The following is a 24,064-nucleotide window of genomic DNA, read 5'->3' on the forward strand; positions in this document are numbered from 1 at the left end:
GCCAGCCCCCTGCCCCGCGAGCCCGGAGGGCAAGCCACCCACTGTCCGCTGGGTGGTCTTCACTCGTGCCCCAAACTTTGAGAATGTCTCCATCTCCAATTGGGCCAGTGACAAGGGTGACAAAGCATCGTCCACAACCGCTCTGGGTGACTCTGGGCGAGAACCTGCACTCCCAAACGAGGATGTGTCTTCGGAGAGCCAAAGGATGCACACCCAGGACCCCCGCTCCCGAGGGCGCCGTGGGTGGCTCCAGCCGGCGGGACGAGGAGGCCGCGTAAGCCAGCGCCCCCGGGAGGACACTTCCACCTCAAGGCCCTTTGCACCACGGGGAGAGGCGAGCAGCCTGGGAGCGCGCTTCTAAGAGAACGGGGCGGTGACAGCGCCGCGGAGCAGTTCACCTAAGAGCTGCGCTCACCTCGGGGTCGTGTCAGCGCTGAGGAAGGAAGACGCGGCCTGATAGAGGACGGCGGCCCCATGGCCTCCACACCTGGCTCAGCTCACGCACGCTGTGTGGCCTCTGCTGCTCGGGCCCCCAGGCCGCCGAGCGGGAACAGGGCCCCAGCTCCGGCCCTCCTCCAAGCAGCTCAGACACTCCTGGTCTGCAGGGGCCCGGAGCATCCCGCCACGCACCCTTCGCTTCCTGTGCTTTTCCGAGCAGGCAAAGGATTTAACCCCTTTTGCGTCAATAAACTTGTCTTCTGAGAAGGAGGGGCTGAGCCAGGGTGGGGTCGGTGGGGTCTGCAACAGAGAAGGGGGCAGAGCCCTCACCACCAGGCGCCCTGGGCTCAGGGGCCGGCACTGCAAGCTAAGCAGCTGTGCGCACATGCATGCGTGTGTGTGCGTGTGAGCATGTGTGCAGGCGTGTGTGCCTGTGTACGGATGCACGTGCACACGCACGTATGGAAGATCCACCAAAAAGTAACGCAACTGAAGTAGTGACTTCAACAAATGGATCCACTGATTACTGTATGTCCTCTCACCAGAACTATATGTAACAAAGATGAGTCAAGTGGGTAACACCTTAAGATCTGGAAGCTACAGGGGACTTAACAACTTGTTCCTACCGGAGACACTGTCGACGCGTCGGATCTAAGACCCTCCCTCCCCAGCCGCTGAGCCACTTCCCGGGCACCTCGGGGCCCGGCACCCCACAGCCCAGGGCCCTCCTCCCAGGGCAGGCTCTCCTCTTGAGGCCCCTCAGCCTGACCGCCCTGGACCCTCCTGCACGTGGACTCTGCAGGCACCCAGGCTCAAATCTGCCCCACAAGGCTGCCCTCTGGCCAGGCCTCCCCTCAGGGCTCCGTGAACAGAGCCACACCCAGGGCGTCCCCGGCAAGTGCTCGTGACCTGAGCGGACGGACACCACTGTCATCTGGCGGCCCAAGCCAGAGACCACCGGGACAGCCCTCCCCCGCAGTTCCCTGTCCATCACCATACGTCACCAAGTCCACCCAACCAGCGCCAACTGGCCACCTCTGCCCTTTGCTGGGACTGGTCTGCCGTATCCACTCGGACCCACTGCCCGCCCCCCACAACTCAAATGCCCACCGACCACTCCATGCCGTCCCCTGCCCCCAGCCCGGGGACCTGGCCTCCTCCCACCATGCGGCACTGCGCTCCCTCACTTTGACCTGCGACCTGTGCTCTTCTGTCCCCCACCTCCAGCCCAGGGCCTCCACACAAGCCCACACCCACACAGCACAGCTGAGCCTGGCCACCAGGGGCCAGCAGAGCAAGCCACACTGGGACTGGGGGCCGGCCCACAGAAGCACAGTCTGAATGCTTCAAAACCCTCCAGGACGTAGACGATGGGAGGATGCAGAAACACTTCCAGCTCACAGGCGTCTGAGACACGACACTAAGATACGCCACGTGCGCCGGACAGGATCCAGGACCCGGACACGCATCCACGCATCCCCACGCACACGTACGTGTGTAGATGCGTGTGTAGGGACACACGCGTGAGGTCTCAGGACGTGGAGTAAATGCGGCTGGTGCCTCGATGCCACGGCCTGCTCTGCAGTGGCCACGGGGCACTGGGCAGCCACCATCACGACCCACCAAGGTCCCCACGAGCTCACCTGCACAGGCCTCAGGCAGGGGCTAGGTTCGCTCACACTGGGGGGTTTCTGACGCCTTTTCCATATTCGTGCAGACAACACTCTCAATTAACTAATTTAATTTCCCTTGTCTTTCATTTTCTAAACTGTAACAGTAGCCACTGTCGTAACTGGGCCCACGTATGTCTCCGGAAGAAACTGTGTGTGAGTGAGAGTGTGTACTCACAGACCAGGAACCTAAACCACAGGTGTTCTACAAGTGTCAACTTGCACTCATAGAGAAGATTCTTTCCTAAGACACCTTAGGGAGTCGCGCGCACACACAATGAAGAGGAATGAGGGCAAGCAGTGGGGCGGGGCCCCCTGGAGGAGGGGCAAAGCGCCGCGGGGCGGGGCCGGGGGGGGCTCGCCACGCGCCGGCCCTGCATCCTCGGCTCCGCCCAGCCCCGCTGGAGCTGCCCCTCCGCTTCCCGGGGCCCTTCCTCAGGGGGTCCCCACGCTGCTGCTGCGCTGACTCAGGAGTCGATAGATGCCGCGGCTCTGCTGCATTAAAAACATTTTCAAAGCTTTATTTCAGGCTCCCAACGGTGCACCGTATCTGTCAAGTAGACTCCTTCCGTGGGGTGAACGGGAAAAGAAGGCCGAGTGGATAACACACACCAGCCCCCCCTGCTGGGAACCTGCAGCGGTCACTGCCCACAGCGCCCAGGGGAGGGTGACCCAGCCGCACTCAGGAGAAACCGTTCGGCCGAGGAATCAAGACAGACACGACGGTCAACAGAACCCAGAGACTCCGGCCCACTGAATTAAGAAGGGCGCCAAGGTTATTCAATGAAGAGAAAGACAGTCTTCTCAACAAATGGCACTGGCACAGCTGGACACACGTGGGGGGACAGGCGGGCAGCCTGACCCACTGTCTCACGCCACACCCCAAAATTCACTCAAAAGAGCGGCTCTCAGACCTAAGCACTGACCCCCAGCACGTGGACCAGTCCGTGGGAGGAACCCTCCACAAGCAGGGGCAGCACACCGAAAAGCACGACCACGAAGGGAAACACGAAGAACTGGATTTCACTGAAATAACACTGCTCTCGGGAGCACTGCTTAGAAAACAACAGGCAAGCCACAGGGTGGGCAGAAACTTGGAGTACTATACCTGAGAAAGGGCTTGTGTTCAAACACCATGAAGAAGTCTTATGCCTCAACACCAAGAAAAGAAAAGGGGAGGGGAACAGACAGGAACAGAAACGCCACAGAAGATGTGAGCCCATGGAGAGGCTGTGGTGACTTGTTTTCAGGAGATGCTAATTAAAACCAACAAGAGATACCACCATACACCCAGGACGGGAGCCAGCGTTAGAGACTGACAGTCCCAGGAGCTGGCGGGGACGCCAAGGCAGAGGTGGTCCTGCAGCAGGGAAGCCCCAGCCCGCCGCGTCTTCATGGAAAGCTCTCAGGAACCCACAACTCAGAAGCAGCAGCAGTGGAGCTGAAGCTCACACACACGTCCCGGCGGAAGAGCCCCCGCAAAGGGCATGAAGTTCACGTGCACGTCCTCACCAACGTGCAGCTGGAGCCGGGAGTCCCCTCGTGGCCGGCAGGGACTCCCTCCCTCCAGCACAGGACGCTTCCTTCCTGTCTGCTTAGACATCTCACTTCTTCCCTATCCCTGTAACTGATCTGAGGAGGGACCTGATATAAACAGCCCTGCAACATGACTACATCCACCTCAAATACACTGACTTCTCCTTTTGTAATTCCATGATCCAAATTACTGATATTCACAAGTGCACAAGATTTCATGAAGATTCTGCATTTAAAGGTAAGTTCTCTAAGAAGGCATCAACCTCCCAGAAAGGCTGCAAGCGCTGGCCCTCTCCCTGGAGCAGCAGCCCACCTTGGAGCGCCGGAAGCTGGCCTCTTGCTCCTGCTGGCTGGAACTCGTGCTCCCAGGAGGGCTGCTCAAGCCCCACCCACACCCGGCAATGAGGTTCAGGGCCGCCTCCTCACCCGCGTCCACGACAAGCACTTCTTGGCCAAGGGGGCAGCGCACTTGGCTCCGGAGCGATGCAGTCTGCAAAGAAAAGCAAACCCAGTGCTGTGCTGCAGCCCACAGAGCACTCCAGCCGTACAGACCCCGGGAGGGAGACGCCTATACCGCGAGCACGGCCACAAGGTCTCCGAGGAGGAGGAGCTGGTGTCTCTACCACAGCGAAGCTGGAGCGGCTCAGCCAGGACAGCTGGTCGCCACACCAGGATTCATTCAAGGACAGAAGTCCCAAGAAGCTCCCCTGTGCTAGGATCCCCTAGCACGTACACAGTGCCATACGTGCGATCAAGAAAGTTCAAGGAGGACTCCCCTGGGGATCAGTGGCGAAGACTCCCCGCTCCCAATGCAGGGGCGAGGGTTCGATCCCTGGTCAGGGAACTAGATTCCCCCATGCCACGTAGCGCGGCCAAGAAACAAACCAACAAAAAGCAAGTTCAAGGATGTGGTGTTCCGACTTTCTATTTTCACATTAAGTGAAAACATTTCCCTACCAACTGAAATGTGAGGTTTTAGAATAGGACATCCCTCCATACAGAGGTACATACCTCATTTCCAACAAAGGCAGCTTAAGAAATCACTCTTCAAAATAGAACTCATGGGCTTCCCTGGTGGTGCAGTGGTTGAGAGTCCGCCTGCCGATGCAGGGGACATGGGTTCGTGCCCCAGTCCGGGAAGATCCCACATGCCGCAGAGCGGCTAGGCCCGTGAACCATGGCCGCTGAGCCTGCGCATCCGGAGCCTGTGCTCCGCAATGGGAGAGACCACAGCAGTGAGAGGCCCGCATACAGCAAAAAAAAAAGAACTCATTCACACGCTATGAATATTGATTTTATGACACCTCATCATACTTTGAGAGGTCAATGAATGATATTCCTTATTTTCTCATACGGAAGGTGTTCCAGATCCCTGCAGAAAGAGGGGACTTGGTTCTCCTTCGGGGTCTGACCACAGACACCTGACAGTGGACACATGCAGCCTCTCTGGGTATGCACTGTCACCTCTGGATAACAGGACGTTGCACCAGATCACCTAAACTCTGTGGCAGCTTAGTCTTCAGATAATCAAGGACAGGTAAACTGCAAAGCACTGCTGAAAGAAATTAAAGACGAGATAAATAAATGGAAACACACCCCACGTTCACTGATTGGAAGACTTAACACTGTTAAAATGTCAATACTACCCAAAGCAATCTACACAATCAGTGCAATCCTATCAAAATCCCAATGACGTTTTTTGCAGAAACAGAAAAACCCATCCTAAAATGAGTCTGGAATCTCAAGGGACTTCAAATAGCCAAAACGACACTGAAAAAGGGCAAGCATTAGAGCTAGACTCAGATATGGCAGAAATGCCGGATGAAATCAGACCCTGATTTAAAACAACTATGAGAAATAATGCTAAAAGATCTAATGGAAAAAAGAGACAACATGAAAGAACGGATGGGAATGTAAACAAAGAGATGGAAATTCTAAGAAAGAAGCAAACAGAAGCGTTAGAGTCAAAAACATTGTAACAGAAAAGAACACCTCTGATGAGCTCTAGACTGGGCATGGCTGAGGAAAGGATCTCGCAACTTGAGAATATATCAATAGAAACCTCCAGAACTGAAAAGCGAAGATTAAAGAAGACTGAAAAAAAACCAGAACAGAATACCCAAGAATCGTGGGACAACTACAAAAGGTGTAACATACACATCTGAGAATACCAGAAGGAGGAGAGGGGAACCAAAAAAATATTTGAAGATGACTTAAAATTTCCTTAAATTAATGTCAGACACCAAATCACAGAACCAGGAAGCTCAGAGAACAGTGGCAGAGTAAATGCCAAAAAAATTACAGCGAGGAATATATTCTACTGGAGAAAACCTAAGACAAAGAAAAAAATCTTGAAATAGGCCAGAGGGGAAAACCATGCAAGCAAAAATAGAGTGAAAGACTCAGTATGGAGACAAAAAAACTACCAACCTAGACTTCTGTATCCTGCAAAATTATCCTTCAAAAGTGAAGGAGAGGGCTTCCCTGGTGGCACAGTGCTTGAGAGTCCGCCTGCCGATGCAGGGGACGCGGGTTCGTGCCCCGGTCCGGGAAGATCCCACATGCCGCGGAGCAGCTGGGACCGTGAGCCATGGCCGCTGAGCCTGCACGTCCGGAGCCTGTGCTCCGCAACGGGAGAGGCCACAACAGTGAGACTGTTGCCAGTAGACCTGCCTGGTAAGAAACATTAAAAGAAGTTCTTTAGAGAGAGAGAGAATGACACAGGTCAGAAACTCAAATCAGAGAAGGAATAAGTGAAGGCAGAATAAAAACTTCTATTTTTCTTACAATCTAACAGGCAACAGTTTGTTTGAGATAATAGCAACAATGTACTCAATACGTTATGTTCAGGTATTACACGCAGGGTTATAGTTTGGGTATAAATGAAATGAATGACAGCAATGATACAAGGGACAGGAGGGAGGAATTAGGAATATTTTGTTATTATAAGGTACTTGCACGACCTGTGAAGTGGTATAGTGTCTGAAAGTGGTCTTGGAGTACTTGTAAATGTACATAGGCAGACCTTGGAGATATTGAGGGTTCAGCTCCAGACCACCACAATAAAGCAAATATTGCAATAAAACAAGCCACACCATTTTCTTGGTTTCCCAGTGCATCTAAAAGTTATGTTTCCGCTGTACTGTAGTCTGTTAAGTGAGCAAGAGCATTATGTTAACAAACAATGTACATGCCTTAATTTAACAATGTTTTATTGCTAAAAAATGCTCACCATCATCTGGGCCTGCAGCAGGTCATACCAGCAACATCAGAGATCACTGCTCACAGAGCACCACAGTATAAAGAGATGGAAAAGCGTGAAATATTGCAGGAATTACCAAAATGCGACACAGAGACGTGAAGTGAGCGAATACCACTGGAAGAACAGCACCAACAGATTTGCCTGACGCGGGGTTGCCACAACCCGCAGCCTGTAAAACACGATATCCGCAAAGCACGACAAAGCAAAGCACGAAAAACGAGGTCTGCCTGTCCTGTGCATCCAGAGCAGCCACTAAAAGTGAAAACATAACTGACATGCTAAGGAGAGAAAATGGAATCATAAAATGATCATTTAAAATCACAAAAGGAAGGAAGCGATCAGAAGACAAAAACAGGAACAAGGGCAAACAAGTAGAAACAGCGAACATGCAGCTATTAATCCAACTGTATCAATACCACTTTAAACATCAATGGTCTAAATGTACCAAGTAAAAGGCAGAGATTGTCAGCGTGGATCAAAATAAAAGGCCCAACCACATGTTACCTAAAGAAACCCGCTTTAAATATAAAGACACATAGATTAAAAGTAAATGGATAGAGAAAAACAGACCATGCTGACACCAATCAAAAGAAAGCAGAAGTAGCTACACTACTTCCAGACAGAGCTGACTTCGGAGCAGGGAGAGTGATCTGGGATAAAGAGGGGCATGACGTGAGGACGACTGGCCGGTTCTCCAAGAAGACATAACAGCCCCTGACATGTCTGCGCCTAACAAGACAGCATCAGACTACATGGTGCAAAAACTGATAGAACTCAAGGAGAAAGGGATGGATCCACTTCAACACCTCTCCTTCAGAAAGGGGTAGATCCAGCAGTCGGAAAGTCACTAAGGACATAGCTGAACTCAGCACCACCCATCACCTGGATGTAGTGACATCTACCTCATCCAAACAACAGGATACACATTCCCCCCAAGCTCACATGAAACATTCACCAAGATAGAGTCATTCTGGGCCCTAAAACACACTTTTACATGTTTAAAAGAAAATAAATCATAATGATATTTGTTCTCAGGACACAGTGGAATTAAACTAGTAATAAAATAAATAACAGAAAGATAACTGGGATATCTCAAAAAACTTGGAGATTAAACAACATATTTCAAATAACATGAGTCAAAGAAATCTCAGAAGTATTTTGAACTAAAATATTTCAAAATAAAAATATTTTGAACTAAATTACAAAGAAAATACATCTTATCAAAATTTGTGGGATGCAGTGAAAGCAATGTGTAGAAGGAAATTTGTAACACTGAATGTATATATTAGAATGAAGTAAGCTCCGAAATCAATAATCTAAGCTTCTAGCTTAGGAAACTAAGAAAATAACAAATTAAATCCAAAGCAGGAGGAAGAAAAGAAATAATAAAAATTAGGGCAAAAATCAATGAAACTGAAAACGGGAAAAAAAAAACCAACCAATCCAAAAGCTAGTTCTTTAAAAAGGTCAACAAAATGGAAAAACCTCTATGCCACCATCATTTTACCTAAGGAAAAAATGATGCAAATTACTAATATCAGAATTAAAAGAAGGAGCACAGCAGGAACTGTTCTGTGGACAACAAGAAGATAACAGAGGAACACTTTGACACTCTATGCCCACAAATGTGATAACCTAGATGAAATGGAATGGTTCCTGGAAAGACACAATCTACCAAAACCGACAACAGGAAAAATGGATAATCTGAACAGACTGGTATTTATTACAGACTTGAATCAATAATTGATAGCCTCCTAAAGCACCAGGTCCAGATGGGTTCATTGGTGAATTTAAGGAAGAAATTATACCAATACTCTACAATCTTTTCCATAAGACAGAAGCAGAAACAGAGGGAATACACCCTAACTCATTCTATGAGGACAGCATTATCTTAATACCAGAACCAGCAAAGACAACACAAGGAAACTATAGACCAGTTATCTCTCATGAACACAGATGCAAAAATCCCCAACAAAGTATCAGCAAATTGAGTCCAACAATGTATAAAAAGAAGTCTACACCACAGCCAAGTGGGATTTACTCCAGGTATGCATAGCTGGTTCAATACTTGAAAAACATCAGTGTAATCCATCACATCAACGGGCTCAAGAAGAAAAGTTATATGACCATATCAATAGACGCAGAAAAAGCATTTGACAAAATCTAATACCCATTCATGATAAAAGTGGTCAGTAAATTAGGAATCAAAGGGAACCTCCTTGACCTGATAAAGAACACCTATGAAAGCCCACAGCTAACAGCACACCTGGTGGTGAGAAACCAGCTGCTATCCTGCTGAGATCAGGAACAAGGCAAGGATGTCCCCTCTACCCACTGCTTTTTAACATTGTACCGGAAGTCCAAGCTAACACAATAAGACAAGAAAAGGAAATAAAAGGTATACAGATTGGGAAGGAAAATATAAAACTATCTTTGTTCACAGATGACATACCAACCATCTATGTAGAAAATCTCAAAGAATCGACCAAAAAACAAACAAAAACTCCAGGAACTAATAAGTGACTATAGCAAGATTGTAAAATTCAAGATGTATAGGTCACATTGTGTCCCCTAAAAAAGAGATGCCAAAGTCCCAACACCCCATACTTCAGAATGCAACCTTATTTGGAAATAGGGTCTTTACAGAGGTAATCGAGTTAAAATGAGGAAATTATGGGGAGCCCTAACCAATACTACTGGTGTCATTATAAAAAGGGGAAATTTGGACACAGGACAGGCAAGCGCAATGCGGAGTTCTGTGAAAAGTCACAGAGAGTAGACAGCTATATGAATAAAAGGATTGGAGGGAGGCATCTACAAGCCAAGGAACACCGACTATTGCCAGCAAAGTACCAGGAGCTGGAGTCATAGAATGGATTCTCTCCCAGAGCCTCCAGAAGGAAGCAACCCTGCCAACACCTTGATTTCAGACTTGTAGCCTAAGAACTGTAAGACAGTAAGTTTCTGTTATTTTAAGCCACCCTGTTCGTGGTACTTTGTCACCATCAGCTGTACACAAGTCAAATACCAGCAATGAACAACTGGAATTTGAAATTAAAAAACCTAAACTAGCCTCAAAAGAACAACATGCTAAGGTATAAATCTTAACAAAATATGTACAACACCTATATCAGGAAAAATCACCACCCTCTGATAAATGAAATCAAAGAAGAACTGAATAAATGGAGAGATATTCCATGTTCATGGATAAGACTCAATAGTGTCAAGATGTCAGTTTCTTCCCAACTCAATCTGTAATTCAATGCAATCCCAATCAAAATCCCAGCAAGGTAGTTTGTGGATACTGACAAACTAATTCTAAAATTTATACGGAAAGGAAAAAGACCCAGAACTGGCAACTCAATATTAAAGGAGGCCAAAGTCAGAGGACTGTCTCCACGTGACTCACAAAACTCGCAAATGTGGACGGGGCTAGAAAGCTCTGTGGGGTCTCTTTCATAAGAGAACACCAATTCCATTCATGAGGGCTCCACCTTTAGGACCTAATCACCTCTCTTGGGCCCTATCTCCTAAACCCGTCATGCTGGGGGTTAGGATTTCAGCATACGAATCTGGGGTACACAACACACAGACCATTCCGCAGGGTACCACGTGCAGCTGTCTACCCAGCAACTAGTTTGATTTGAAATAGGGAAGTGAGGGGAGGGGAGCTCCAAGGGAGGCATCTGAGGGAAGAGGAGATTCTAGAGATTTGAAACTGATCCTAGAACAGAAGTTGGCAAAGTATGGCCCACAGGTCAAATCTGACCCACTGTCTGTGTTTGTAAATAAAGTTTTATTGGAACACAATCATTAGTTTATGTATCGCCTACAGCTGCTTTCATACTACAAAGGCAGGGTTTAGAAACTGAAGCACAGATTATATGGTCCACAGAGCTGAAAATATTCTCCCCAGCCCTTTACAAAAAAAAGTCGGCCGACCTCTACATTAGAGAAATTTACAGATGAGCTAAGGCATATGATGCAAGAGAAAGAAAACTATTAAAAGCCTCAAACAAATCAAAATGGTGTACAAGAAGGAGTATATAATCCTCGTACATCACAAGCAAGGTAAACACCACACACATGAAGACTGTATGCTTTCAGAGCACATTTAAACACTACCCACCCCGACAATCTAAAGTTAGACATAAAGATGCAGACGGCAGGAGCTGGGAGATGGTGAGAAGCCGGGCACAGGCTCCCACAGCCCAGCCAAAGCAGAGTGGGAGCCCTGGTCACAGAGCACTGAAAGAGAACGCGGGAAGGAGCAGAGCCAAGCACTAACACCGCCAGGGTGGGGAGAGGAGGCTCCGGCAGCTGTCAGATCTGCTCAAAGCGCTCACATCCAGAAATAGCCAAGATCTGCGTTGTTTAGAGATCAGAAAGTAACTGAAACAGAATCTGGAAGCAGAAACAGTTACAGAAGGGAAAGCGGCTGCCTCTGAGGAGCGGGCCAGGAGTAGAGAGAAAGGACTGCTGCCTCTCACCGCAGGTCTTTTGTGCCACATATTTTACATCCATCACTTTAATAAACATTTTAAATATTTTTAAAAATACCATATAGAAAACGTGGACGACAGGAAGAGAGGCTGTCCCACAGTCTCCTTGATCCCCAGCTGGTATCCAGCGTTTCTCCCCACGCTCCCCGGGATGTCTGTCCTCTAGGGGGCAATCGGCACTTTAGTTAATACCACTCCTGTTCACACCTTTCGACTCCGAAAACGGCCGGGAAGCTGTGCTTTGAGTCCAACGATTCCTCCGAAGCCAAATGCAGCCGGGATGCTCTCCGCTCACTCTCCCTCACAGGGCGGTCATCTAGGGTGGAGGTGCCGCAGAGGAACTAGCAGGCCACGAGGCAGGTGGCAGGGCCCAAAACCAAACCCCGCGGTGTGCCTGCCGGCCTCCCCTCAGGACTAAAGGTGCCCCCTTGCCCAGCCAGCCACACATGGCGTGTGACCAGGACTGCCATCCCTTGTTCTGGGGACCTTCCCTCCCCTTAGGGCTGACCCCACCACGGCATCCCCCAGATCACTGGGCAGACCCAGGAAAGCAAGGCTGGGCTCCGGGGGCTACATCTGGTTTCCCAGCAATGCCGAGCACTGATTCCCAGAGGGCCGGCAGCTCGCACCAGGCTTGCACCTCGGATGCCCCGGAGGCAGGAAAGGAAACACACACGCAAGTTCTCACGCAGGCTCGTCCTTCTCATCTCCTCTTAACGCACACCCTGGGTGCTGGGCGAGGTTCCCAACCACACTGACACCCCTAGCAAGTGCCCATGGGCGAGAAGCCTGAACACACTGGAGAGAAGACGTCCTGGCCATGTGTTGGCGCCCAGGGTTTACATCCTCAGATCCTTGGGACCAGAACAGGAGACAGAGCCAAGTTTCAACTGTCCCCGCGTGTGCCCTGGGCCCAAGAAGACCCCACTCGTCCACAACTGCACCTCCTCAGAAGCACCCGAGGGGGGCTCCCCTCCCAAACGCCAGAGCTCGGCCCTCGGGATGGCTGCCACAGAGCTCCTAGGGAGCACTGAGCCCACAGCACCCCGGGAGGTGCACCAGCTCGGTGAGAAACGGGGGAAACGAGGAGGTGCCCAGTACCCACTTCCACAGGTGTGGCCACCGCACAGCAGCCCCGACCCGCACGTGGGACGCCCCCGGAAGCCCCTCTGTCCTCTCAGGGACGCCATCCACCACACGCCAGCCCGGGGCCTCCCGTCTCAGGGCCTGGACGCTGCCATCATGCCGACAACACGTGACTCTACTTGCCCAGCCTGAACTTCGCTTCGGCGTCAGTTCCACGTCCCTTACTCTGAGCATCCTTCTCTGGACGGTTCCACTCTAAATTCAAACTCAATATGACTAAAATCAGATGCAAACCCACCTTGTCCCCCAGACCGCATGCTCTCCTCACTGCGGCACTCTCCCAGACCCCGGCCCAGGGCGCCCCAGAGCACTCTGGCGGCACCCTGCTGGGAGAGAGGGCCTTCCGAGCGTCCCCCACTCCCGCACTGACTGGCCCCAGTTATGCTCCCGCCTCACGTCTGAAAGCACCTTCCACGTGTGGGAAGGCTCTCACGACCCCTTCTCTATACCAGCAGTCTAAGACTGAATTGACAACTTTCGTCACAAACGGAAACAAATGATTTACGACTGAAGACCGCAACAACTTTCCATAAGGACTGTCACGCTTCTGAAAAAGAGTCAAATTCAATTGTTTACAGGATACATAACGGTCAAATAAAAGTTAGAACGCAAGCACTTAATCCTCCCAAATATCTAAAGATTAACATTAAATGTTGAAATTCTAAGTAGGTTTGAAACTAAACAGCATGCCTCTGAGGGTCAGTGCCCCTAGGCCCAGGCAGGCACAGCCTAAGGGTACGGCCGGGCTCCCCAGAGCTCACGGCCCGCCAGGACCGGGGTCCAGGAGGTAAGCCAACGCACGCGCGCAGCTGGGGGTGTTCATGAGACAAGCTGTGTGCGGCTGAGAGGTGCCACCGGTGGGGTGTCTACAGGCCCTGGTAGACCCCGAAAGGACAAGAGCCATGGTCTGCCCACCGTGGAGCCCAGCATCTACCTGACAGATGCTGCCATGATGTTGGTCTCATTTCGGTTTGGGTAGCTCAGTCCCTGGGAAGTGGAGACGCCCCGAAAGCCCCCCAGCCTCCCCAGGCAGTCAAGGGCCCTCAGGACGGAGAACACGCCATGATCACTGGGGGCACAGAAGGACCACCCTCCTCCACTCAGACACCGCTGCACCGCTAACCAGCACTTCCCACGGGAGGACCCGGGTCCAAGACTCGAAGCCCCTCCTTCTCCAGGGTTTCCACGGCCAGCACGCCCTCTCCCCGGGAAGTGCGACATGGGGGCGGGCATTAGCAGTGCCCTGGCCACACTGCTCACAGCAAAGTGGCTCCTGAGAGCCGGGACGGTGGGTGGGAAGACGCTGTGGCTTCCCCAAGCACAACCCTCCTGACTGGGCACGGCTGGCGGGCACCCTGGTCGCTCAGCCTGCGAGCCTGAGAGATCCGGCTCTTTTAAGGCTATGGGCCACTGAGCCAAGGTGGTGACTGCACCTGCCAACAGGACCTCACACTCCCGTGCCTGTCACCTGGGGAGGGCGTGGCACTATGAACTTCTCGCCCGTGTCCTCCCAGGTGGACGTAAAATCAGGTTGAACCCAGGTGTCCAGCTGAGCCTGAGACGATGCCCAGGAGACCAGGCCAGGAAACAGGGCACCAGGAACAGCTAGAAAGCAGAGCCAGCCCACGCCTGTGCCCGTGGCCCAGCAGCCATCTGTGGCCGCAAGGAAGGGGCTCCCTGCCACCTTCCAGGCAGCTCTCCTGTGAGAGGAGGAAATCAGCTTCCCTTTCCAGAAGGGTCAACAGCGCCGTCACCCCAAGAACACGAGACACCCATCGGGCAGCACCAAGCGAGGCCCAGAGTGCGGCCGGCCTACGCAGCTGCCGCAGCCGCGGGAGCAGGCGCACCACGAAGAGGCGGTAGTCAGACTCGCTCTCCACCACAGGGTGCAGCCGGAAGTGCACTTCCGCGAGCTCCGTCAAGCAGTGGAGCCGGAAGACCTCCGCCAGCGAGGAGATGCGGATGCGGTAGACGCTGAGACGCTCCAGCGCCGCCAGGTACTCCATGCCCTGTCAGGACAAACACGGCCAGCCAGCCATGAACACGAACCAACCCCCGACCTCACAGACGCGCCCGAAACGCACACGCACCGTCACCGGGAGAGCAAGGGGGGTAGGTATGCTCAGCTGGGAGTCCTGCGCCCCCACGGTGAGCCGGCCGCGCGTGCCGACCGCGGGGAGAGGACAGCCGACGCCTGCTGCGTGGATGACGAGAACGACAGCTGACAAAGGACGAAGGGTGACTGGCGTGCACACATTCGTCTTTCGGGCCTGATCTTATTTCCTTTACAGATACAGCCATCTTCATCAGAGAGCTATGACTTCTCGTTAAAGTAGCTCCAAGACATGATGTGATGCATAAGAAGTCCAGCTCGCAGCGAACACAGGAAAATCAGCACCAGACTGGCGCTCCCTGTGGAATGTATGGCTTACAAGTACCAGAAGCACAGTCATAGGCAGACTGCCGTATTTACCATAAATGTACTACCCACTGCTATGGACAGCAATACATTTTCTTTCTAGAAACAAACCTAAAACTTACCTCTAGACTAACCAAGGAGTTTCGTGAGAGATCTCGAGATTTTAGACCTGTTAAATTCATCAAAGAATTTCCTAGGTGAGTAATCTTTTCTTGGTAAGTTCCGGGAATAGATAATGACCGAAGTTCAGCTAAGAATAGAAAATTAAGAGATTTTAACTTTATTATTTTATTGAAAATAAATTACTGCAATAATTTATTCTCCCTCCAAAACCCTCTCACCAGGAAACCCTCCTAAGGGGGTTCCCACTTCCACACCTGACTGCTCAGCCCCACTGCCTGTGGGCCTCTGTGCAGGGATCGCAATCTGAAACCCACTCGGCAGCTGACCTGACCACCCGTGCCGTTACAGGTGAGGGCCAGCTGCACACGCGGTGCACCGAACACCTCTACGTGGCACACCCAGTAAGCAGCCGTTAGACAAACATCACTACAAAAGTAAGCTTCTGTAATGAAAAAGACACTGTGTCTGGATACAACAGTATCTTCCCAGGAACTTTTGTTTTAAAACACATCTTGATTACATATGAAACTGGTTTTTGGGCTTCCAGTTCCAGACAAGACAGAGGAGACATATTTCACCCTATTCCTCCCCATTTATTAGACCTAAAAACCCTGGACAAGAACACGGGAAGCAACTCTGAAGCGTGGCGACTCTGAAGCGTGGGGACTGTCTAGGGACCTGAAGAAAATGGTCAAGCACTGAGGGTTGGTTTTGTTCTGTCTCCTGTACATCCCAATCTGAGTGCAAGAGAAGCTGGCCACCCAGAAACACCCATGGACACCTACCAAAAGATACGGGTAAGCCTGCTGTCCGTGGTCAAAGGACCAGGAGGGGTGGCCTTGAAGGACAGACTCCTGACAACCTGAGCCCCACTCCAGCCCAACGCCAAGAAAAAAACAAAATGTACCTCGTATACCTGGCCTCGCACGGTGGCCAGCACCAGGACAGTGTGAGTGGACATGACTACTGCCCTGGACTGGCTGTAACGAGGCATCTGCAGATGCTACGTGTGTGACAGGGGCCTGGCCACCACCTCAGCAACAAGGCAGCACCCAGGCAGTGCCAGTACTGAGTAACAAGATTTAAATAGGAAGCAGAGTCCCAATCAAAATGACCAATCAAAAATGATCAAGAACTAGGAAAATCTCAATCTGAATGAGAGAAAACAATCAATGGATACCAATAATGAGATGACAGAAATTAGAATTATCTAACAAGGATTTTAAAGCAACTGATATACAAATACTTCAATGAGCAATTATGAACATGAATGAAGAAAATAGCGGTTCTTGGCAAAGAAACAGAAGATGTAAAGAAGAAACAAACAAATTTCAGAAATGAAAAATATAATAACTGAAAGAAACAAACAGAAAACCATGGGAGCAGCTCAATAACAGAATGGAGATGACAGAGGAAAAAATTCAAAGAGATAAAATGCAAAGATAAACTGAACAAAATTGTCCTATCTGACCACCAGAAAGAAAACAGACTTAAAAAAAAATGAACAGAGCCTCAGGGGCCTGTGGAAGAAGAAAAAGCAATCTAACATTCATGTCATTGGGGTCCCAGTGGAGATCCAGTCAGAGTTTCAAGAAGAAAAGAAAAACAGTATGGCTAAAAATAAAAAATTTTAAGTTAAAGAAATAATGGCTGAAAACTTCCCAAATGTGGCAAAACACATAAACCTACACATTCAAGAAGTTGAGAAAACCCCAAACAGAATAAAGGCAAAAACTGACACATCAGAATCAAACTTCTGAACACTAAAGACAATGAAAGAATCTTGAGAGCAACCAGAGAGAGAGGCATTACCCAGAAGGAGAAACAACTCCCATGGCAGGGAGTTACTCCTCAGAAACCATGGTGCTGAAACAAAGGAAGTGCTCTCACATTTTTCCATTGCTGAAAGAAAAGAACTTTAAACTCAGAAATCTATATCCACCAAAAACAGCCTTCAGGACTAAAGGTGAAATATAGATATTCTCAAATGAAGAAACACTAAGAGAATCTGTCACCAGCACACCTCCCTAAGATAACTGCTAAAGAAAGATCTTCAAACATTAAGGAAAGATAAAAGAAGGAAACCTGGGACATCAGGAATGAAGAAAGAATAATGAAACAGGTAAACATGTGGGTCAGTGTTTCCTCCTAAGCTATTTAAACTGTTGGATGACTATAAAAAGAAAAAGTCATATCATTACTGTGGTTCTCAGGTACGCAGGGGAAATGTCTAGACAACTAAATTATAAAGCGGGAAGATAATGAAACCTAAATGGTGGTAAAATTTCTATATTCACCTGACGTGATAAACCGTTCACACAAGTAGACTGTGCTAAATCACATACTGTATACTGTAATTTGTAGAGCAACCACTAAAAAAGCTATACAAAGAGATATGCTCAGAAATATAATAAGTAAATCAAAATGGAACACTAAAAATACTCAAGTAAACCACAGGAAGGCAGGAAATTGGAAACAAAAGAAGAAAAAACAAAGGGAACAAACAGAAAAAAAAATAAATGGCTCACTTAAGCTCTGCTGTATTAACGCATTAAATGTAAATGGTCTAAATACACTATAAAAGATAGGGATTGGCACTGTAGCTTAAAAATGATATACAGTATACACTGTCTACAAGAAACTCATTTCAAATATTATGATATAGGTAGGTTTAGAGGTGAAATAGCACATAGATGGGTAAAGACATACCCTGCAAACACCAAACCAAAGAAAGCTGGAGTGGCTACACTAATATCAGATAAAGTGGATATCTCACTGTAGAAAATTATCAGGGATAAGGAGGAATAATACTACATATGCTACAAGGGTCACCCCAACAAGAAGACATAAAAATTCTAAATATGTATGCACCAAATAGCACAGCTTTGGTGCATACATATTTAGGATCTTTACGTGAAAAGAGAAATAGATACATCCACAATTAGAGTCAGGGGTCTCAATACCCCTCTTCTGGTAATTAAGAGAATCACTAGACAGAAAATCAGCAAGGATACAAAAGAATTGAACAACGTCACAGGTCAACAAGATCAAATTGACATTTATATAACACTCCAGTCAATGCCAGAGTACACATTCTTTCCAAGTGCACTTGGAACATTATAGACCAGATCTTGGGCCATAAAACAAACTTCAAATTTAAAACAATTAAGATCATACAGAGTATGTTTTCTGACCATAATGGAATCACACCAGAATCAATAACAAAAAGAAAAAAATACCAAACAAACTAGGAAAATCTGCAATCACACAAAAATGAAAAGAACACACTTCTGAACAATCCATAGGTCAAAGAGGAAGTCAAGGGAAATACACAAACACAGTGAACTAAATGAAAATGAAAATACAACATAACAAAACTTGCGGATTCAGCTAAAGTTGTGCTCAGAGGGAAACTTATAGCACTAAAATGTTTATATTATATTTAAAAAGGTCTCAAATCAGAAATCTAAACTTTCATCTCAAAAATCAAGAAAAAGAAGAGCAAAGTAAATGCAAAGCAGCAGAAAGAAGAAAATTATACAGAATCAATGAAATTTGAAACCAGAAAACCAATGGAGAAAAAACAAAAGTTGGCTCATTGAAAAGATTAAGGAAATCCATAAACCTCCAGAAAGACCAAGAAAGAGAAGACAGAGATGACCAATAACATGGACGGGAAGAAGGGTATCACTACAGACCCCAGAGACATTAATAGGCTAATAAGGAAATACCACAAACTCTACACACATAAATTTAACGACTTAGATGAAATGAACCAGTTTCGCAAAACCCCAGACAACTGTAACTCACCTAAGATGAAGGTGATGATACAAACAGTTCTATAATGACTAGAGAGACTGAATTTCTCATTTACAAGCTTCAAATACAGAAATTTCCAGGCCCATAAGGTTTCACTGGAAACCTCCATCAAACAAAGGAGAATCGGCACCAATTTCACACAGTCTCTTCTGGAAAACAGAAGAAGGGGCAATTTACCAACTATTTCATGAGTTGGGCATTACGTGGATGACAAAACTAGACAAAAACAGGAAAACAGAAAACTAGCGACCCGTATCCCTCAGGCCGTGGGCCCACGGGTGCTCAGCACAGGACGAGCAGGGCCCGGGACACCCTGGAGTCCTACTAAAGGAGGGCACGCTCGTCCTCCAGACACGAAGGCGCTCCAAGCTTTTTCAGAAAATCAGCCTGACGCACCTTATTAACGGGGAAAGAAAGCCCAAGTGACCTTATCGGTCAAGGCGAAAAGCACTGGCGCAAGGGCGCAGCAAACCCGGCATGCGGGGTGTGAGCAAGTGGACGAAGATGCCGGGAGGAAGCGTTAGGGGAAGTCGGTGCCGGCCCCAGGGCTTACCTGGGGACTCGACGCACTTGGAGACCTCGCATCACCTGGGCACCTGCCCCACCTGGGGACCCTACCCACCCCCAGATTCGCCTGCGTCCTGGGCTGCGGGCGCCCCAGGTTCTGCGCGAGGGCTCCTCACGTGGGGTCGCAGTGCTCTCCCGCCACGGTCAGGTGGCTCAGCGGCAGCGGGTCCTGCTCTGCCCCCATCCTCAGTTTCTAGGTGATGAAATCTGGGGTCTGGCCTTGACACTCATCCGCTGACCGAGGGGTTCACGGCGTGTCCGGCTCACTGGGCTCTTTGTGGAGCACCTTTAGGGAAGACTTCCCTTACAGTCTGGATCTGCCCCAGCCAGCGCGAGCCCTGGGGGTGCCCCTCCCTCCCGGGTCACCCCAGAGGGTACCCCTACTGCCTCTCACCCCAGATTTGACTGGCCTGTGGCAACATCCCCTGGCATGTCACAGCCTGGGTGGTGGCATAGGGAGGTGTAGGTGGGCTTGTAGGGCCAGGGGTGAAGGGCAGGTATAGACACTCAGGGGTGAGGGGCAGTGGTGTAGACAAGGGAAGTATGGCAGAGGGTGTAGGGCAGGGGCAAAGACGGGGGTGTAGGGGAGAGGTACGGGGTATGCGGAGGGGCTGGGGTGGGGGGGGCATCAGGGTGCCTGAGTCTCTCCTGAGTGGAGGGGGGCTTCAAGCCTGCTGCACCAGGCCTGTGGGGCTGTGCCATTTACGGAGGCTGGCAAACGCTCAGCGATATTTTGAGTCCGGATTGCCAAGTGACTGCCCACAGTTCCAGACCACACATTGCCATCATCTCACTTCCTACAAGACCGTGGAGGGACTCGGGCACACCCGAGGCCTGGCATGTGGTCACCAACCAGGTGCCCCCTGAGTGGAGCTGGTGCAGCCAGGAGGCTAGAAACTAAGCAAATATCCCGCTCTCAGAAGTAAACGGAAGCAAACAAAAGGCTTCTGTCGCTGTCCTCCCCCCACCCCCGGTCCCCGAGAAAAACGGCTTGTCAGCAAGGGCACAGCCCACACGCCAAACATCGCTGCTTCCTCCTGCTGCAGGTCACTTCAGGCCGGGCAGCCCAGTCTCAAGTCCTCTGCAGCTTTCTAGAACATCCCAGGGAGGCTTCCAGGCCCCTCAGCCTTGAGCCAGAGTCGGGCAGTTCATCCCAGGGTGAAGGCTGGTGACAGAGATGGAGACCCAAGGACAGGACCACGCCGGTCCCGCGGACTGGGCAGCCAGAGGGGTCCTCCAGGGGCTGGCGGCCTGGAGCATCTTGGACTTCCCCTACTCTTTGACTGGCCTCGGCTGGGAGGGGGTGGGGGCGGGAAGAGAAGGGGCAATCTCCCACCTTCCCCCGGAGAGCAGAGCTGTCCAGGCCCCAGAACCAGAGAGGCTGTGGCGCTGGCCACGCGCTCTGGGAACTGCGTGAGCTCTCGTGTCACCACCTCTCCACCCTGGGGTGAACGCCGGCACGGTCACTTCATCCACGAGGAAACATCAACCAGCTGGGTGCGACCAGACTGAGAATCAGTGTCAGACCCGAGCCCAGCCCTGGGTTGCTTCTGCACCAGGCCCTCCAAACGGGAGGCAGGGAGCCTCTGGGAGCCTGAAGACAGACCCACACAACCACGGCTCCAGACACCACTGAACTCACACGTGCCCCCATTCACACCCTGACACTAGTTAAGATGCAAGTAAAACCCAGCTGGGGCGGTCCTGACGTAAGGACATCCGGCTGGAGTCCCCAAGGTGGGCTGGGCTCAGCTTGGCTGGCTGGCAGCCAAACCTCTGTCCTGGACACTCGGCCATGCAGCTCACTTCCCAAGAGGCAGGTTCCTTCCCGGCTGCATCCAGCAAAAGACTCCTGTTTCCATGCCCTGCCTGCGGAGCCCGTAGCCCGAGGGGTCTCCTGTCCTGCTGGCCTGGGCCATTCCCAGAGCTCATGAGCCGCCTCCGTGCCCAGCGGGGCTTCAGCCGGGAGGAGGAAGCAGAGGCCAGCTCTCCCTGCAATTGCTGACCCTAGAAAGCTGAGACTTCTCAGGAAAATGGAAACTTCCCGCTCATTCTGAAAGTAGGGAGGCAGGACAACCGGGCCTGACTTTCTGCACTGCAGCGGCATGGGGCGAGCCGCAGCCACTCACAGGCAGGCCCCGGCTCCATCTGGACAGCGCCTCAGGCACCTACCCCGGAGAAGCAGCACAGGTGGTGCTGGGTGCGCCTAGCACCTTCCAGGTGGGAGCTGCCCCTGTGCACACCCCCTGCCCCTCGCACAACTGCTCACCGATGGGGGGAGATACAGGGATGAGGGGCACACCTCAGCCATGATCCCAGGGTCCCCAGCCCTCCTGAGGACGAGGCCACCTCCGTCAGGTCTGGTCACCTGCGGCCTTCTCCCCACCTCTGAGGCTCTAGAGAGTGCAGGGCTCAGGGGCCCTTTGGACCAGGTGGATTATGGCCAAGGTAACCAGGCCTCGGAGGCCTGCTCCCCACCCTGGTCCTTCCCCGCCAGCCTATTTCAGCCGCCCTAACTGCTTCCCGAGAGCTCGCCTGCACTTACCCTGTAGATCCCAATATCGCTCTGCCTGCTGCCGCTACACCGGTTCCTGCTGGACTCGGAGCCCTCACCTGGCCGAGGCTGGCAAGCACACGGCAAGAGGCCAAGCACTGCCATGCTTTTGTGGGTCATTGGTTACATCCACTTTATGGTGGGCAGCATGTGGGACTGAGACCCAGGCATTCAGGTTGAACAGTGCAGCTGGAGGCGGGGCCTGTCGTGAGGGGGGCCAGCCCACCCGTGATCACTCTGAGGGGCCGTGGGCAGGTTCCCTGGCTCTTGTGTCTGGGGCAAGCTGCTCTCGGAACCGAGTCTTCTCATCTCTAGAAAAAAAGTAACAGGGCTCTCGAGGGGATGGGTGGTTCCCAGCCCTCTTCAACGTTGTCTAGTTCCAACGGAGAGGGTGGAGAACCTCTTACATCTCTTACAGCTACGGATGGCCACTTCTGGCTGATAAGAAGTAAGCATGAGGCTACAGTGGCATTTTGGGGTAAAGTTTTGATATTCTGGGAAAAGAGATAAGTGTAGGTGACACATGCCAGGCCCCCCTTCTTCTTGCCTTGACACAGTTGTGATGGCTGGAGCTGCAGCAGCCATCCTGGGACAATGAGGAGGTAAGAAACCGGCATCGCAGAGGTGCCCAACCTGGGCTCCAAACCAGTGCCAGTCCCCGAACCTCCAGCCTCCTGGCTCAGTGAGAAGAGACCAGCGAGAGTGACCATTGCTGCAGCTGAATGCATTCCCACCCAATCCTGGGGTCTGCAAGACTCCCTTTCCACTTGGGGGAGAAAAGACATGGTCCCAGAGGAAGAAGGGGAGGGGGCGTGGAGCTGCGTGTTTCGAGCAGAAGAGTGGGGAGTGAGAGGCCCCCACGTGGCCCCAGGCTCAGTCAGAGAGGAGGAGCCGGACGGGGCAGACCTGTCACTCCCTCTGCCCAGGGGTCCAAGTGTGGCTCCGAGTGGGGTTCCAGCCTGGCTGAGTCCAGGTGCTTCGTGTAGATGATGGAGCAGATCAGGGCGAAGTACAAACAAAACTCGAAACTTAACTAACTGGTTTCCCGACTACAAAGTGAGTGAGAAATCTGAAGCCACCCTCCTGCCCTTTGTCGTTTGTGATGATCAACAGTTGAAATAAATAGGGATGCGACCCCCAGAGCGCGGACTAAACCCAGGTAGTATCAGAAAAACAAAAGTGGAAGGAAATCGTTGCCTTCAGGAAGCTTACAGTTTACTGGATAGTGTGTACTTGAAAAGGCTATTTTGGGAAAATTTTTGTGAAACTGAAAAATGCGCCCTTCCCCCCAAAGAGTCCATGCAAAACCCTTGGGACCTCTGAATGTTACCTTATGTGGCAAAAGGTGAGATTAAGTTAAGGATGTTGGGAGGATTTTATCCTGGATTATCTGGATGAGCCCTGACGCAATCACGAGAGATGGAAAAGAAGACACAGACGCTACACACGCTCGGGACCCCACGAGGCAGAGGTTGGCATGATGAGGCCACGAGCCCAGGGATGCCTGGAGCCCCCAGCACCTGGAAGAGGCAGGAAGGACCCTCCCCAAGACCCTGCGGAGGGAGAGTGGCCCTGTGACACAGGTGCCTGTCTGCGTGGTCATGGCGAACCTGCATGTGAGCCGCTGAGAAGAGGCTCCACAGGGTCCTGAGTCCTCTCACATCTCAGGGGCTCCTGGAGTAACTGGGAGGCCCCAGGCAGGCCCTGTGCCCGCTCTGCCTGCCGGCGAGAGGGGACCTTGTCAGCCACGGAGTCTTGATGGGGCGTTTTCTGGGCCAGCGACCACCACGGGGTGACGGGCCTCGCTTCTCACGCGCTTGGTTCCCGACCTCAGCTCCTCACATGGAGGGAGACCAACTCCCAAGAGACCCTGGACCCTGGAACACCAGCATGGAGGGGAAGCTCACTTTGTCACTGGCCTGCTGCAGAGGGGCCCAGGAGCATGCTCCCCGGGGCTGGGTCCCCTGCTGGAATCGTATCACCTGAAGTGTGTACCTTCCTCGGGACCCCGAGGAAAAGGCTGAGTTG

At 51.1% G+C, this 24,064-nt stretch overlaps 1 protein-coding gene across 1 annotated transcript in view; it reads right to left on the reverse strand.

The window, feature by feature from the left end:
- Positions 1-22,141, reverse strand: part of CEP72 (centrosomal protein 72) — a 41,616-nt gene extending 19,475 nt beyond the window's left edge. The window contains 9 exon segments of the mRNA XM_024731985.1: positions 506-738; positions 3,035-3,160; positions 3,958-4,088; positions 4,091-4,134; positions 11,616-11,724; positions 14,371-14,563; positions 15,096-15,223; positions 20,819-20,924; positions 22,028-22,141. Coding sequence (XP_024587753.1) covers positions 506-738; positions 3,035-3,160; positions 3,958-4,088; positions 4,091-4,134; positions 11,616-11,724; positions 14,371-14,563; positions 15,096-15,223; positions 20,819-20,924; positions 22,028-22,141 — 1,184 coding nt within the window.
- Between the last annotated feature and the right edge of the window lie 1,923 nt (positions 22,142-24,064).

This window comes from Neophocaena asiaeorientalis, unplaced genomic scaffold, assembly GCF_003031525.2.
Source record: "Neophocaena asiaeorientalis asiaeorientalis breed wild unplaced genomic scaffold, Neophocaena_asiaeorientalis_V1.1 scaffold104, whole genome shotgun sequence".
NCBI lineage: Eukaryota > Metazoa > Chordata > Mammalia > Artiodactyla > Phocoenidae > Neophocaena > Neophocaena asiaeorientalis.